This window comes from Emys orbicularis, chromosome 20, assembly GCF_028017835.1.
Source record: "Emys orbicularis isolate rEmyOrb1 chromosome 20, rEmyOrb1.hap1, whole genome shotgun sequence".
Lineage (NCBI taxonomy): Eukaryota > Metazoa > Chordata > Testudines > Emydidae > Emys > Emys orbicularis.
The window spans coordinates 2,692,830-2,709,401 of record NC_088702.1 but is presented as its reverse complement, the minus strand read 5'-3'; the positions used below and the strand labels follow the sequence as shown (position 1 = coordinate 2,709,401).

Sequence of the window (16,572 nt, the reverse complement as noted above, 5' to 3'; positions counted from 1 at the left end):
TCCTAAGTGTGTGGATCCGTGCCCTCCTAAGTGCGTGGATCAATGCCCATGCCCTCCTAAGTGTGTGGATGTGTGCCCTCCATGCCCACCTCTGCAGCAGTGCTGCCAAGAAAAGAAGCACTGTTAGTGCCCATGGAACCACCGATGTCTACGGAATGAAAATGAATTACAGCCCCTCACGCAGTAGCTCTCTCCTGGATCCGCTTCTTTGGCATTCTCCCTGCAGTGTGACGTGTTTCTGGGAATGTTTCCAATCTCTGTCTTTACTTTGTACACTCCTTCTGTTATCAGCATCAAGGCCTTCCCTTGGAATGTGTAACTGACCGACTTTGTACCCCTGGGATATTGCATGGCCCGGAGAGAGATGTATCACTTGTGCTGTAGACTGGTTGTTGCTGGAAAATTTCCTCAGCTCGTCTCGTAACGTAGATGTGCAGTAATAAAAGCTACGATCCACGGCATTGCCTGCCTCCTGGTGTTTCATTCTCTTTAGCAGTCACAAGCTCTCAGACCCAGGTTTTCCTTCCTTTTATTTCCTTTTTAAAAGACCCTTCCCTTAGAGAGTAGTCACTGGTGCCTAGAAGAAATGCTGGGGCTGCAGGAAGACAGGAGGTGCAGAGGCAGCAGGGCACACGGGAGACAGGCCAAACAGCAGCCTGTGTTCCCTGCTCAGCGCCTCCCCTCTCCGCTGCCTGCTGTGTATGTGCTACAGGGCCAGAATGCCTGGGGTGTCAGCCAGGCATCCCACAGCCTGGGCAGGTGGGGCCAGCCAACCCCTCGATGTCAGAGGGGTACTGCATGCAGCAGTATATCAGGCACATGACTCTAGTTTTTCTTAATTCCAAGTTCACCAAAATTGATCATTATTAAAACCTCATCATTCTTGGGGCCTGACTCATGATTTTTGAACTCTTCCAATTGGCTGTCATAAGAAACAGGAGTGTAGCCATACTGGGTCAGGCCAATGGTCCCTCTATCCTAGTATCCTGTCTTCCCACAGTGGCCAGTGCCAGATGCTTCAGAGAGGGGAGGGATAGCTCAGTGGTTTGAGCATTGGCCTGCTAAACCCAGGGTTGTGAGTTCAATCCGTGAGGGGGCCACTTAGGGATCTGGGGCAAAATCAGTACTTGGTCCTGCTAGTGAAGGCAGGAGGCTGGACTCGATGACCTTTCAGGGTCCCTTCCAGCTCTATGAGATAGGTATATCTCCATATTTAGGGAGTGAACAGATCAGGGCAATTATCATGTGAACCATCCGCTGTTCTCCAGTCCCAGTATCTGGCAGTCCATCATGGCTAAGCCTCTGACTGCCAGATACTGTCCTCACTCCCCTGAATCTCAGGCTGCCTCCTCCCTCTCTTCCGCCACTTCTGGGTAGGGTTGCCAAGCCTCCAGGATTGTCCTGGACTCTCCAGGAATTAAAGATAATGTCACGTGATGAAACCTCCAAGAATATGCCCAACCAAAATGGCAACCCTACTTCTGGGCCTGCTCTGGAAGGACAGATGGCGGCTTGGGGAGGACCTACTGGAGGGGAACGCCATACGTGAGCCTCTCGGAATACAACGTGTGTGTAAAGCGCCAACCCGCCAATGAGGAAATTGGGAACCTCTGCTTCTTGGCAGATAACCTGACCTCTCACCTCTGCCCAGGACAAGTAATGGTTCTGCAGGTAGCAAAGAGGAGCTGAGGCAGCTCGAAGCATGTGAGACTGTCCTGTACTCTGCCTCTGCGGGAATGAACTGAAACTACCGAACAGAAGCCTGTATTCCCTGCTCTGTGCATCCACCCTCTGCTGCCTCTTATCTCAGTGCTGAAGCGCAAAAATTCCCCCACTGGCAGCCCGGCATACTGGAGGCTCTAGTCCGGGAGAGCCCTGAATGTATATCTGCCACACAGTGCAATTCCAACATCATTGGTAGGGATTTGGTCCCAGTAGCCCCCAGTGACCTCTTGCCCTTGCTCCTGCAGTAGAAAGGGCAGGAAAAAAATGTATTTCAGCATCATTTCTGGCTTCACGTAGCTTTAGTTTGGTTTTTAAAAACTGTAAATCTTAGATTAAAATGGAGTAAAATCTCACCCCCCACCTCCCAACCATCTTCCTTAGCGGGCCAGAAATAAGAAATCCAGGAACACTTACCATTTATTTTATTTAAAAGTTTGTGAATGCAGGTGCTGCTAAGATGAAGCTATGCGGCTTGAGAAAAGACCTAGGCCAAAATGTGGTGCCCTGTTTTAACACAGCAAAGGACTGAGACAGCAGGAGAAATATGAAATCTGAAGCCCAGGGTTATCCCAGCTCAAACAGGACCATTAGCACTTGCAGGTCGCAGTGTTTCGTTCTCATTCTCCTCCATCAGTGGAAAATCTCTAGTTTCAAAATATTGAACATTAGGAATAATGCACGTTGCTTAAAATCACCTCTTCTGTTAATGTGCATGTCATAACGTGCTCAAAGAACCAATGTAAATAGCAAGCACCCTGTGCATAGATGACATGGATAAGATATAGTCAGAGGAAAGCTTTTCGCTCTAGCATGGGTCGGAGAGATTATTCCCAATGTGCCACTGCAGGCAGTGTAGATTGGCCTTGCGTGGGCAGGCTAGAAAAGGGGACAGAGGTGGGAGGAGGTGGAACCAGCAATCGCTATTACGCATGCCACTGTGGGGAATATCCCGGAGGCCGCTGTGCAGGATTTCAGCCCTGGTGTTCTCTGATCAAGTTATTAGAAACAACTGGTTCCTGTGATCCTCCAACTCTATCTTCCCGTATCGCCCAGTGATGCACCCTCGTAAAATGTGGATTGCGTCTCCCTCTGGTGGCTAGATCACATATAAGGCCCTTTGTTTTCAATTTTTAATTTTCCCCAGGAACTTATCAGTGTTTATTACCACCACAACAAAAACAGGTGAAAATCAGTGCAAAAACTATTAATAATTTTTCTGGGTAAATAGTGGGGTTTATTTTGTTGGACGGAAAGACAGGGGGGAAAGTATTCCGTAGATTAATGCTTTGAATTCTATTCCTCAGTCTGGTTTGCTGCAGAACTAAAACAGGACTCAAAACACAATGCCACCTCTGAGTTTAATCCCCAAATCCAATTTTTCATTTGAATAAAGAGTTTACTGTTGTAGACGTAGAACCATTAGCCTATAGATATTTACATTTAATAATTGGGCCCCACCATTTGCATACATTCAACTTCATCCTTTTCCCCGGTTTTTGTTTTTTTAAAACTTTCAAATGTGTCATTCTGAAACGTATTCTGATACAGACTTTCATTTTCTTCCTATTTTAGTGTGTCAAATCTTTAAACTGTTATCTGCTAACAGCTTGAAATGTGTATGTGGTGGGCATGAGATTCATCAGTACGTTCAGATGCTCCCGCACTTCAGAGCTTTTGTGTGTACCTGTTTGCTTTTGGTATGTATCTTCTAGACTTATACATAGCCTTACTTCATAAACAGGTAGCTCTGTATATCCACACAGACTAATGTATTATTGTAATACAGATATCTCGTGCAATGTATTGTATTTTCCTAATAAAACAAGTTATTTTTTCTCTGTTTGAATAATACAAAAGTAGGATTCTGATCACCTTTCCTCCCCCTTTCTTATCTCTCCCATCCTCATAGAATCATAGGACTGGAAGGGACCTCGAGAGGTATCTAGTCCAGTCCCCTGCACTCAAGGCTGGACTGAGTATTATCTAGACCATCCCTGACAGGGGTTTGTCTAACCTATTCCTAAAAATCCCCAATGATGGAGATTCCACAACCTCCCTAGGCAATTTATTCCAGTGCTTAACCACCCTGACTGTTAGGCCTGGTCAGAGGTGAAAGTAAGCCGGTACGCCCCGGTACGGTGTACCGGCGCGGCCCGGCTTCCCCAAGTGGCAATTTAAAGGGCCTGGGGCTCCCAGCAGCGGCTGGAGCCCCAGGCCCTTTAAATTGCCACCAGAGACCTGCTGCTGGACCCCTGGGGTAGCAGCAGCCGGAGCCCCGCTGCCGCTACCCCAGCTACCCTAGAAAACATGACCTATGAGGGAAGAGTGAAAAAATTGGGTTTGTTTAGTCTGGAGAAGAGAAGACTGAGAGGGGGCATGATAACAGTTTTCAAGTAAGTAAAAGGTTGTTACAAGGAGGAGGAAGAAAAATTGTTCTTCTTAACCTCTGAGGATAGGACAAGAAGCAATGGGCGGTTTACGTTGGACAGTAGGAAAAGTTTTCTAAGGCTACGTCTACACTACTCACCAGATCGGCGGGTAGCGATCAATCTATCGGGAATCAATTTATCGCGTGTAGTGTAGACACGATAAATCGATCCCTGATCGCTCTCCCGTCGACTGCTGAACTCCAGCTCAGTGAGAGGCGGAAGCAAAGTCGACGGGGGAGCCGCAGCAATCGACCCCGCGCCGTGAGGACGCGAGGTAAGTCGAACTAAGATATGTCGACTTCAGCTACGCTATTCTCGTAGCTAAGTTGCGTATCTTAGGTCAATTCCCACCCCCCACCCCCAGTGTAGACCAGGCCCAGGGATGAGAGTAGAAATAGGGACTTACCGGTACGGAGCTGGGTTGGGGCCGGCTCTGGCCCCTGGAAGGGGCGGGGCCTCATGCGGAAGGGGCGGGGATTGGGGGGGTCAGAGCCAGCCCCGGCCCGCCCTGTACCGGTAAGTGCCCTCCCCCGCCAGGGTAGCAGCAGCCGCCGGGGGCTCTGGCAGCGGTTTAAAGGGCTCAGGGCTCAGCCGCCACTACCGCCCCGGCCCTTTAAACCGCTGCCGGAGCCCCCGGCGGCTGCTGCTACCCCAGGGCTCTGGCAGCAGGGCTCCGGGGGCTATTTAAAGGGCTGGGGCTCCCGCTGCCGCCCCGCCCCTTTAAATAGCCCCCGGAGCCCTGGGGTAGTGGTGGCGGGGCTCCGGCGGCTATTTAAAGGGCCCAGGGCAGTAGAAGCAGGGGAGTCCTGGGCCCTTTAAATAGCCCCCAGAGCCCTGGGGTAGTCTACACTACACGCGATAAATTGATCCCCGATAGATTGATCGCTACCCGCCGATCCGCTGAGTAGTGTAGACGTAGCCTACTTTTGTATGTGTGCAACTGATTGTTCCTTTCTAAGTGGAGTACTTTGCATTTGTCCTTATTGAATTTCATCCTATTTACTTCAGATAATTTCTCCAGTTTGTCCAGATTATTTTGAATTTTAATCCTATCCTCCAAAGCACTGTAGCAATGTCGAGATAGCCAAGAAAAATAAAGAGTAGGAAGGTAAAGGAAACACCAGGATCCAGTGGATACCATAAATTATCATTTTTATTCCAGCATGTCTACAATTAAAGATGGAATATAAACCAGGAGAACAAATTTACTTCATTATCATCTATTCCTCTGCACCAGTGTACGGTACGGTATGTCTCTGAAGGGTGTAAATACCAATATTTCAGGGGTACAAAGCCAATTGCAGACTAAACCAATCTCTAGAGGATACTGATGACTGAATAAATACACAGTGTACAAGTAAACTCTGAAACCCCCCAGAAGCCAAGCCAGGGAGAACATAAGAGAACCAATTATGAAATAAGTTACAAACAGGAACTTGTTAATTTCCTTGACATTTCAGGGCTGTTGATGCTCCGTGGTGGATGCTCATATCACTTCAGTTGTACTTCTGCATAGGCGGGCACTTAGGTGAAGGGCATTTTGGTGGCCTGCATGGCTCCTGGCACTGGGGTGGAGGACACGGCTCCGGGCACTTGGGTGGAGGACACGGCTCCGGGCATTTCGGTGGGGGGCACGGCTCCTGGCACTGTGGTGGAGGACACGGCTCCGGGCACTTGGGTGGAGGACACGGCTCCGGGCATTTCGGTGGGGGGCACGGCTCCTGGCACTTGGGTGGAGGACACGGCTCCTGGCACTTGGGTGGAGGACACGGCTCCGGGCATTTCGGTGGGGGGCACGGCTCCTGACACTGTGGTGGAGGACACACTGGTGGTGGCAGGCAGGTTTGCTTACACTGCTGCTGATGTTGGTAAGACATATTTCGACGATTTAGGTAAACCTGAAAGGAAAGTAACAACACAGCCCTTGTGAGTATAAGACACAGTTCCAGTATTTTCCTTCATTGCAACATGGGGTTTTCCAGAAGAGCCTAAGGGAATTAGATGCTCAATTCTCAGTGAATTTCAGTAGGATTTGGACTCTTTTGAAATTTTCAAGCTAAACCTTGCCTCTCCTCTTTCGGGAATTTATATCATCGACTCTTACTTGTCACCTGAATATCCCCAGCGGGATTAAGAGCTTTCCATTCAGTTGTGCACTGCGTTACCATTTATTGGGGTTCGGTTATTTTCTGTTGGCAATGGCTTCTAAGAATGCATCCCTGCTAGGACTCCCAGAGCAAGGCTTGTCATTTGCATCGCTTGAGACCTCCATCAAGAGAGCTGCCGGTTGCATTAGGTGCCTCTCTCTTTAGATACTAATCACCTGATGGAGCTACATTGTGCAATTTCCACGTGTAGCTCTGTTGACAAAATACGTGAGTATGGCTTGCGCAATACAGCCAAAAATGCTGGACTGATCAGGCACGATAGCATGAAAGCTAAGCGGTGACAAAATGTTCAAGCTGCGCCTTGTGAGAGCCCCGGAGAGCCTGAAAGGTCTAAAATGAATCAACAGAGAGGAAAGCGCTTAGTGCAAAAGCTTTTTTCTCAAGCCGTTCAGCTGCCTTGAGGGGTTTGGATTACAGTACAGAGCAGCATAACTTTTCTAGTGGAATGGTTTGACGCCTGGGGAAAAACTCTGCCCACCTTGTTCTAGTCATTGAAACTGTTCATTCAAATCAATCATATAGTTCTTCAGTCACATAAACGTCTCTGGGGCTACGCACACATGTCCAGGCAACAGAAACCCTCTGATTAAACTCTGAGAACCAGAGCCTCAACTCATATAAATTCACATTGCTTTGTTGACTTCAAGATAGCTCTTCTAATTACACCAGTTGAGGATCTAGCCCTGAGACTGCAGGACCTCCTGTTTTAATGTCTCTATTTCTCCTTCCCATTGGCTTCTAGGCTTCTCCTGTCCATTCAGGCTTCTCCTGAAATCTTTTGCAGTTAAACGTAACATTGAGTATTTCCAGGTCTTTTTTTTTTTTTTTTTTTTGAATACCTTAAACTTCTTCCATGACATTCCTTCTCATGCCACTATCACTATTCCCATTTTAATATAAATTGCTGGGTGGGAAAAAGGTTAAAAAAAGCAAGAAGGTGAGACATTCAGCTGAACCACAGACTAGCATGACGTGGGACATTTCTATGGGGAATGGTTGGCAATTGCAAATGATTTCAGCAGGCACCAGTGTCAGACGTTTGTAAAGAGGGTTGCTTATCCCCTTTTGTGGCCCGTCCCCAGTGGTTAAAAACCTGCTACTCTGGGTTTGAAATTTTCTTCAATTTTATTTAAACAAAAATGAAAAAAATGACCTACTCACAATCTAAATGTTTAGTTCAACCCCAAATACTTTTCTTTCAAATTTTCAGTTCACCAAAAATTTTGAACTATTTTGTTTCCTGACCCACCTGAAACACTTTTTCAAAAAATGTTTTTGCAATCCCCAGTGAGCCAAAAAAACCAGTGCTTTGCATCGCTGTAATTTCTAAGTGCTTCACTGAAGAGAGAATGAATTGATACTTCTGCTTCAGGCTAAGCATATGGTTAAATGATTTTCTAGGCAGGGCCTTAATCCTCTAACTCAAGTTGCAGAGGTCCGTGTTACAGTGCCGAATGCCCTCGGTCCAAACCCTGCTGCAGACTCATAAACACTGACATGGATATAATTGATTCCAATCACCAACGCTAGCGATGTAGTGCAATAATCAGTAAATCCCATCCTTAAACAGAACACTCGTGTTATCATAGAACAAAGGGTCAAGATAATGACCACAACAAAGGAAGCCTTCAATAATCAGAAAGAGACTTACCTAATTCACCTACAAGAGTGAGTGACCAAGAAGCATCGAGAAGACAAGTGGATTGAGAAGCACTATGAAAAGAGACCTTTTATAGTGTTTCTGAGCCCTGTTTCCTGCTAAGGAGGCTTTGGATGGATAGTGTGAGGACATTGTATGTAGCAACCCGAACCTGTTCCACCACCACCTCCTTAAATTCCTTGTTTGAATCATCTTCTTTGCTGGAAAATTCCCAACCTTCTCCCATTTCAGAGCCAAGCAATTCCCTCCTCTTCCCCCTCCATTCAGAAAGACGAGGAAATGAAACTAGAGTTGGGAAACAGCATTTGCTGAAACAAACAACTCGATGCTTCGTTTTGATAATTTTTTTCTCCCATCTTGTTTAAATAAATCCTGGCATTCATGGATTTGCTTCAATCTTTGCATTTCCTTCAAATGTTCTATACATGATTTCTCCTGGTTGCAAAGACACAGATTCAATGGATTTCAGTGGAACAAGGCCAAGTTCAAGGGTCCAGGCGAGCGATTCGGCCTTTGGATTTTGCCCCTAGTAATCTTAGGCTTGGTCTACACTTACCCCCCAATTTGAACTAAGGTACGCAACTTCAGCTACGTGAATAACGTAGCTGAAGTTCGAAGTACCTTAGTTCGAACTTACCTCGGTCCACACGCGGCAGGCAGGCTCCCCCGTCGACGCCGTGGTACTCCTCTCGTATAGCTGGAGTACCGCAGTCGACGGCGATCACTTCCAGACAAGACGCGATAAGTCGAACCCAGAACTTCGATTCCCAGCCGCCAAACTAGCGGCTGGGTGTAGACATACCCTTAGTCTTAGAGCCCTCCATACCCAGCCCAGTCCTCTCCACTCCTTGGCCAGCCTAGATTAACGAATCACCACAGACTCCTGCTACTGTGAAGTTTGGGTCCTTATGTTCTGACGCTGGCTCTTCACAGAGTGGAACTGTCTCACCCTGTCCTGTTGCAACGATCACAACATTTCTACCGCTGAAATACATTAATAGATTCCGGGACTTTAAGGCCAGAAGGGACCGTTATGATCATCTAGTCTGACCTCCTGCATAACACAGGCCAGAGAATTTCACCCTGTTGCGTCTATGTTGAGCCCAACTATTTGGCTGGATATGAAGACAACAAGAGATGGGGAATCCATCACTTCCCACGGCAGTTTGTTCCAATGGTTAATCTCTCTCTCTGCTAAACAATGGTGCCTTTTTCTCATTTGAATTGGTCTAGTTATAACATCCAGCCATTGGTTCTTGGTCTGCCTTTCTCTGTTCAGCTAAAGAGCTTGTTAGTACCTGGTGTTTCCTCCCCCAAAGGTCCTTTGACACTATAAAATGTGTGACTTCAATTTCCTGCCATTTAGGCCTTGAAGGGATTGGCGAGAGCTGTGAAAAGCAGGGCTGAACCATGTAATTCAAGAAAGATGGAGACCCCTCCATCACTGATAGTGGACACAAACCACAGTGCTTCCAACTGCCACTGACCACGTGTTGATGTCCAGGTTAACTTCTGGTGTGAGAGCCATTGATTTCTGGATGCCTGTGAAACTGGTCGGTGTGAAGAAGGAAGAAAACCCACACAAGTCAATTTCTCAGTCTGATGCCCTTATTGCTATATGTATTGCCACAACCCCTAGGAGCCCAGCCATGGGCTTGTATCCTGCGGTTGAAGGTGCTGTACAATACAGAAGAAAAAGACATTCCCTGCCAACAGCTTAGTACCACTCCATGATAGCAGAATTCAAGGCTTTCAATGTGGTTTTGCCCAGGCAAAAGTGGGGAGAAGAAAAGCATCAGAGAGACGGAACAATCATTTATCAGAAATTTGTTTAAATATGTTGTTTAAAGGAAATAAAAATCCTTGCTTTGGATTCATAATATATCACCAAGTCTTTCCATTGACTTGCATGGATGGTGGCGAAGGCCCATTCTGAAGGTGAGGTAATGCTGAAATGAATCAGTCTGCCAGTAACACACTACTCTGCATTGTGACCTACCTGACATATCATTAGTGTGCAGGTGGAGTGTATACAACTGAGATGGGAAGAGATACGTATTTAGGTGTGTTCGTTACATTGTTACCAAATCATCTTCTAATTAAATCTTTTTCTCTAATGATGAATGAATACAAGATGTGATCACTGTCTGTGTTCTTCCGGTCAATACAAAGGCAACAATTTAGAACAAGAAGAACAAGGTGGTGAAAGTTTTTAATGTATTTCAGTTGGGAATTGAGACTCGGTACCTTGAAAGTTCATCTATCTATCTATCTCCATATACCCCCTCTATCTATCTATCTATCTATCTATCTATCTATCTATCTATCTATCTATCTATCTATCTATCTATCTATCTTCAAGACTATTACAGGGAAGTCAAAGGATATGACCCTATTTCGATTACTTCTTCCATATAGATAGGTCCATTTCCTGCTGAAGGATTCAGCACTTTGGGATCCATTAGTGAACTTCTGTTATCCCGATTCAAAGATTAATAGGACTGGTTAAAATAAGTGGCCTGATTTTCAGAGGGGTGGAGCTGTCACTGATTCCCATGGGAGTTATGGGTGCTCTCTGCTCCTTTGATAAGTTAGGATGTGACTGATACTGTTTGAGCAGAGGAGACCTTGATTTAGTGGATTTGGATTGGGGCTGGATGACAGGTCAATGCTGGTTTGCTATTATCATCTGCCCTTCCCCAACCCTATGGAAACTGAGGGCAGAGTTTGGTTCATAGGGTTGCATACACAGGGTGTGGGATGGAGGAAGGCACAAATGTGGCTTCCTGTTCTCTTTTCCCTATAGCCGCTCATAACTTTTCAATCAAAACTTTTTGATAGGGGAGGCAGAAATTGTCCCCAAAATTCTGTGTTTTCATCAATAAAGCAAAAACCTTGAAAACTACAAATATTTCAACAACCCAGACCATATTTTAAACCGGATGTTTTCGTTTCATTCAATTAAGACCCAAAGCATTTCATAGAAAATTTTTGATGAAAAGGGGAAAAAAAGTTTTGATAGAATTGTTTGTGGGGAAGAATTCTTTCCAGCTTTCCTGTGAGGAAGGGAGATTCGTTAGCCCCTGGAGCTGTTTAGAACAGCATAAAGGACCGTCCTACCTTGAAGTGGCTGCTCACAGCCCGTCTGGATCACCTTGGTTAAAACCCATTCCCCCTTTCCCTCTCTTACACCCTATTTTCAAGGAAGAAGTGGCAGCGAGCACTGGATGTTGGGGGAATTCACCGGGGAACACTTACAGGTATAATGGAGTCTGAGGCAATGATGAATCCTGCCCGTGGTATGTGTCTTTAGCACCATATGGATGCCATTTTAATGGAGATGCGTTGATTTGTGCCAGCTCAGGATCTGGCCCAGGGAGTGTACATATAGCAGGAACTTCTGAGGTTTAAATAGACTTATGAAGTATTATGATGATTGGACAAGATCTGATCAGACATGCTCTCTAGGCTCAGCATGGCTTTCAGTGGGAGGGGCAACCAGCAATCGCTCTTGCACATGCCACTACAGACACTCCCCGAGTTATGCGAGACCCGACTTACGCAAATTCGCACTTACGGAAAAAGTTCCATAAGCCAGAAATAGGATTTTGGAGTTGCGGAAATTTTTGTGTAACGTGCGGGTCTACGGTTCCGACTTACACACAATTCGAGTTACGCAAGGCTTTCTGGAATGGAACAATTGTGTAAATTGGGGGGCGTCAGTACAGGGATTATCCTGGAGGCCATTGTGCAGAGTCTCAGCCCTGGTCTTCCCTGGTCAAGTTATTAGAAGCAACAGGTCCCTGTGATCCTACAACTCTACCTTCCTGTATCTCCCAGTGATGCACTCTCGTAAAATGTGGGTTGCGTCTCCCTCTAGTGGCTAGATCACATAATATGGAATTGGAATATGGCATGCTAGCCTACTAATGCTTCTGGCTGCTGGAGCAGCTCTTTAGCTCCAATGCTCAAGGTCTGTGATGTGGGGTCAGCGTTGCTAGGTCCAAAACCTGTTGATGACCTGTTGTGGAAATGCTTATACCAGCCCATGCACCCACTTCCAAGTGTCCAGCCAGCTTCCTGGTTTCACACTCTGTGCCCTCAAAGATTCTGATCACCTTTCCTATCTCTCCCATCCTCATATGGTTCTTTCTCCTGGCAACCCCCCCACATAAATTACGCAGCCCACTAAGTTGGCAGTTAGAAAGGCTGCCAACTTTCTAATCACACAAAACTAAATACCCCTGCCCCACCCCTTCCATGAGGCCCCACCCCTGCCCCGCCTCCTCTAGGGAGCCCCGCCCACCGCTTGCTCCATCCTCCCTCCCTCCCTCCATCGCTCACTCTCCCCCACCCTCACTCACTTTCACTGGGCTGCGGTGAGGGGTTGGGACGTGGGAGTGGAGTGAGGGCTCCAGCTGGGGGTGCGGGATCTGGGGTGGGGCCTGGGATGAGGGGTTTGGAGTGCAAGAGGGGGCTCCAGGCTGGGGCAGTTGGTTGGGATGTGTGGGGGCATGAGGGCTCTGGCTGGGAGTGAGAGCTCTGGGTTGGGGGCGGGGGATGAGGGGTTGGGGTTCAGGAGGGGGTTCAGGGTCCTGTGGCACTCCCAGGAAGTGGCTGCCAGGTCTCTGTGGCCCCTAGGTGCATGGGTGGCCAGGGAGGCTCTGCGGGCTGCCCTTGTATCTGCATGCGCCAGCCTCACAGCTCCCATTGGTCACGGTACCCAGCCAATGGTACCCAGCGGCCGCTTCCAGGAGATGCAAGGAGCCTGCCTCAGCCCTGGGACCCCGCTGCACCGCTGACTGGACATTTAACGGCTCAGTTGGCGGTGCCCACCAGAGCCGCCAGGGTCCCTTTTCATCCTGTTGAAAACCGGATGTCAGGCAACTGTATCCTCACAAGCCCCATCCCCAACAGCTCTCTACACACCCTCAACTCAACCTCTCTATGAAACCACAGTCCCCAAGAGCGGCCAAGTGGTGACAGACTGTGCTGTGGGCCAGGGACATGAAACGTGTATGATTCAGAGAGGAATAAGCAAGAACAGATCAAAAGGAGGTGGAAGGAAGTTTTCAGCTGATTCAAGCCTCCCCCTCTGTTCTTTGGCTCAAACTGATCCTCCTCCTACTTCTGTTTGTGGTTAAGTCTCAAGATTTTTTTTTAAGTTTAAAGAAAAGAGCGTAAGAAAACATCCTAACAAGAACTGGTCAACATTTTCAACGGAAATATTTTATGGTGAAATAAGGGGTTATAATAAAAATGAAAAGTTTGGTGGAAAATTAATTTTGGTCAAAAATGTTCTGGGTTTCTGATGAAAAACCAGAAGTCAGACACTGAATATTTTTCAGTTTTCTGGGTTTTCTTTTTCATTCAAAAATCATGAAATGTGTTTACAGGAAATTTTGACAATTAAAAAAAACCCTCTTGTAAAAAGAAATATTTTTTTCCCTGAGCTCTTACCCGTAACTAATCATCACCCAGGAGACAGAAAGAAAGGGAGGAAAATAGGACACAGGAGAAGGATAGTTTTCTGGTTAGATTACAGAAGTGAGCCCTAAAGTCTCAGAGCTCTGTTCCCGGCTCTGCTACGGACATCCAGTGTCACCTTCGCCAAGTCACTTATTCTCTCTGTGTATCAATTTCCCACCTTCAACAAACACAACACTTCTCTGCTTTACAGGGTAGCTGTCAGGATAAGTTTAAGTAATGTGTGTGAGGAACTCACAGTGAAGGGCACCGTAGCAATGTCGAGATAGCCAAGAAAAATAGAGTTGGAAGAAAAGGAAACACCAGGAGCCAGTGGATACCATAAATTATCATTTTTATTCCAGCATGTCTACAATTAAAGATGGAATGGAAAACAGGAGAATGAATTTACTCCATTATCATCTATTCCTCTGCACCAGTGTACGGTACGGTATGTCTTTCAAGGGTGTAAATACCAATATTTCAGTGGTACAAAGCCAATTGCAGACTAAACCAATCTCTAGAGGATACTGATGAGTGAATAAATACACAGTGTACAAGTAGACTCTGAACCCCTCCAGAACCCAAGCCAGGGAGAACATAAGAGAACCAATTATGAAATAAGTTACAAACAGGAACTTGTTAATTTCCTTGACATTTCGGGGCTGTTGATGCTCCGGTGGATGCTCATATCACTTCAGTTGTACTTCTGCATAGGCGGGCACTTAGGTGAAGGGCATTTTGGTGGCCTGCACGGCTCCTGGCAGTGGGGTGGAGGACACGGCTCCTGGCAGTGGGGTGGAGGACACGGCTCCTGGCACTGGGGTGGAGGACACGGCACCTGGCACTGGGGTGGAAGACACGGCTCCTGGCACTGTGGTGGAGGACACGGCTCCGGGCACTGTGGTGGAGGACACGGCTCCTGGCACTGGGGTGGAGGACACGGCTCCGGGCACTGGGGTGGAGGACACGGCTCCGGGCACTGGGGTGGGGGGCACGGCTCCGGGCACTTGGGTGGAGGAGACGGCTCCGGGCACTGGGGTGGAGGACACGGCTCCTGGCACTGGGGTGGAGGACACGGCTCCGGGCACTTGGGTGGAGGACACGGCTCCGGGCATTTCGGTGGGGGGCACGGCTCCTGACACTGTGGTGGAGGACACACTGGTGGTGGCAGGCAGGTTTGCTTACACTGCTGCTGATGTTGGTAAGACATATTTCGAGGATTTAGGTAAACCTGAAAGGAAAGTAACAACACAGCCCTTGTGAGTATAAGACACAGTTCCAGTATTTTCCTTCAGTGCAACATGGGGTTTTCCAGAAGAGCCTAAGGAAATTAGATGCTCAATTCTCAGTGAATTTCAGTAGGAAAATTTAGACTCTTTTGAAATTTTCAAGCTAAACCTTGCCTCTCCTTTTTTGGGAATTTATGTCATCGGCTCTTACTTGTCACCTGAATGTCCCCAGCGGGATTAAGAACTTTCCATTCAATTGTGCACTGCGTTACCATTTATTGGGGTTCGGTTATTGTCTGTTGGCAATGGCATCTAAGAATGCATCCCTGCTAGGACTCCCAGAGCAAGGCTTGTCATTTGCATCGCTTGAGACCTCCATCAAGAGAGCTGCCGGTTGCATTAGGTGCCTCTCTCTTTAGATACTAATCACCTGACGGAGCTACATTGTGCAATTTCCACGTGTAGCTCTGTTGACAAAATACGTGAGTATGGCTTGCGCAATACAGCCAAAAATGCTGGACTGATCAGGCACGATAGCATGAAAGCTAAGCGGTGACAAAATGTTCAAGCTGCGCCTTGTGAGAGCCCCGGAGAGCCTGAAAGGTCTTAAATGAATCAACAGAGAGGAAAGCGCTTAGTGCAAAAGCTTTTTTCTCAAGCCGTTCAGCTGCCTTGAGGGGTTTGGATTACAGCACAGAGCAGCATAACTTTTCTAGTGGATTGGTTTGACTCCTAGGGGGAAAAAACCCTGCCCACCTTGTTCTAGTCTCCTGTGGTCATTGAAACTGTTCATTCAAATCAATCATATAGTTCTTCAGTCACATAAATGTCTCTGGGGCTACGCACACATGTCCAGGCAACAGGAATCCTCTGATTAAACTCTGACAGCCAGATCCTCAGCAGGGGTAAATTCACATTGCTTTGTTGACTTCAAAATAGCTCTTCTAATTACACCAGTTGAGGATCTAGCCCTGAGACTGCAGGACCTCCTGTTTTAATGTCTCTATTTCTAAGTGCTTCACTGAAGAGGGAATGAATTGATGCTTGTGCTTCAGGCTAAGGATATGCTTAAATGATTTTCTAGGCAGGGCCTTAATCCTCTAACTCAAGTTGCAGAGGTCCGTGTTACAGTGCCGAATGCCCTCGGTCCAAACCCTGCTGCAGACTCATAAACACTGGCATGGATATAATTGATTCCAATCACCAACGCTAGCGATATAGTGCAATAATCAGTAAATCCCATCCTTAAATAGAACACTCGTGTTATCATAGAACAAAGGGTCAAGATAATGACCACAACAAAGGCAACCTTCAATAATCAGAAAGAGACTTACCTAATTCACCTACAGGACTGAGCGACCAAGAAGCATCGAGCATTGAGGAGCGCTATGAAAAATGACCTTTTATAATGATTCTGAGCCCTGTTTCCTGCAAAGGAGGCTTTGGATGGATAGTGTGAGGACATTGTATGTAGCAACCCGAACCTGCTCCACCACCACCTCCTTAGATTCATTGTTTGAATCATCTTCTTTTCTGGAAAATTCCCAACCTTCTCCCATTTCCTCCTCCCCCTCCATTCTGAAAGATGAGGAAATGAAACTAGAGTTTAGAAACAGCATTCGTTTTTATAATTTTTTGCTCCCATCTTGTTTAAATAAATCCTGGCATTCATGGATTTGCTTCAATCTTTGCATTCCTTTCAAATGTTCTATACACGACTTCTCCTGGTTGCAGAGGTGCGTGATCGAAATGACAGAGAGACAGATTCAATGGATTCCAGTGGAACCAGGCCAAGTTCAAGGGTCCAGGGGAGTGACACGGCCTTTGGAATCTGCCCCTAGTAATCTTAGTCTAAGAGCCCTCCAAACCCAGCCCAGTCCTCTCCACTCCTT

At 47.0% G+C, this 16,572-nt stretch overlaps 1 protein-coding gene across 1 annotated transcript; it reads right to left on the bottom strand.

Annotated features, from left to right (window-relative positions):
* Nucleotides 1–14,145: 14,145 nt before the first annotated feature.
* Nucleotides 14,146–14,661, bottom strand: LOC135892595 (small proline-rich protein 2H-like). Its single transcript, XM_065420393.1, has one exon. The coding sequence runs from the start codon at nucleotides 14,659–14,661 to the stop codon at nucleotides 14,146–14,148; it is 516 nt and encodes a 171-aa protein (XP_065276465.1).
* Between the last annotated feature and the right edge of the window lie 1,911 nt (nucleotides 14,662–16,572).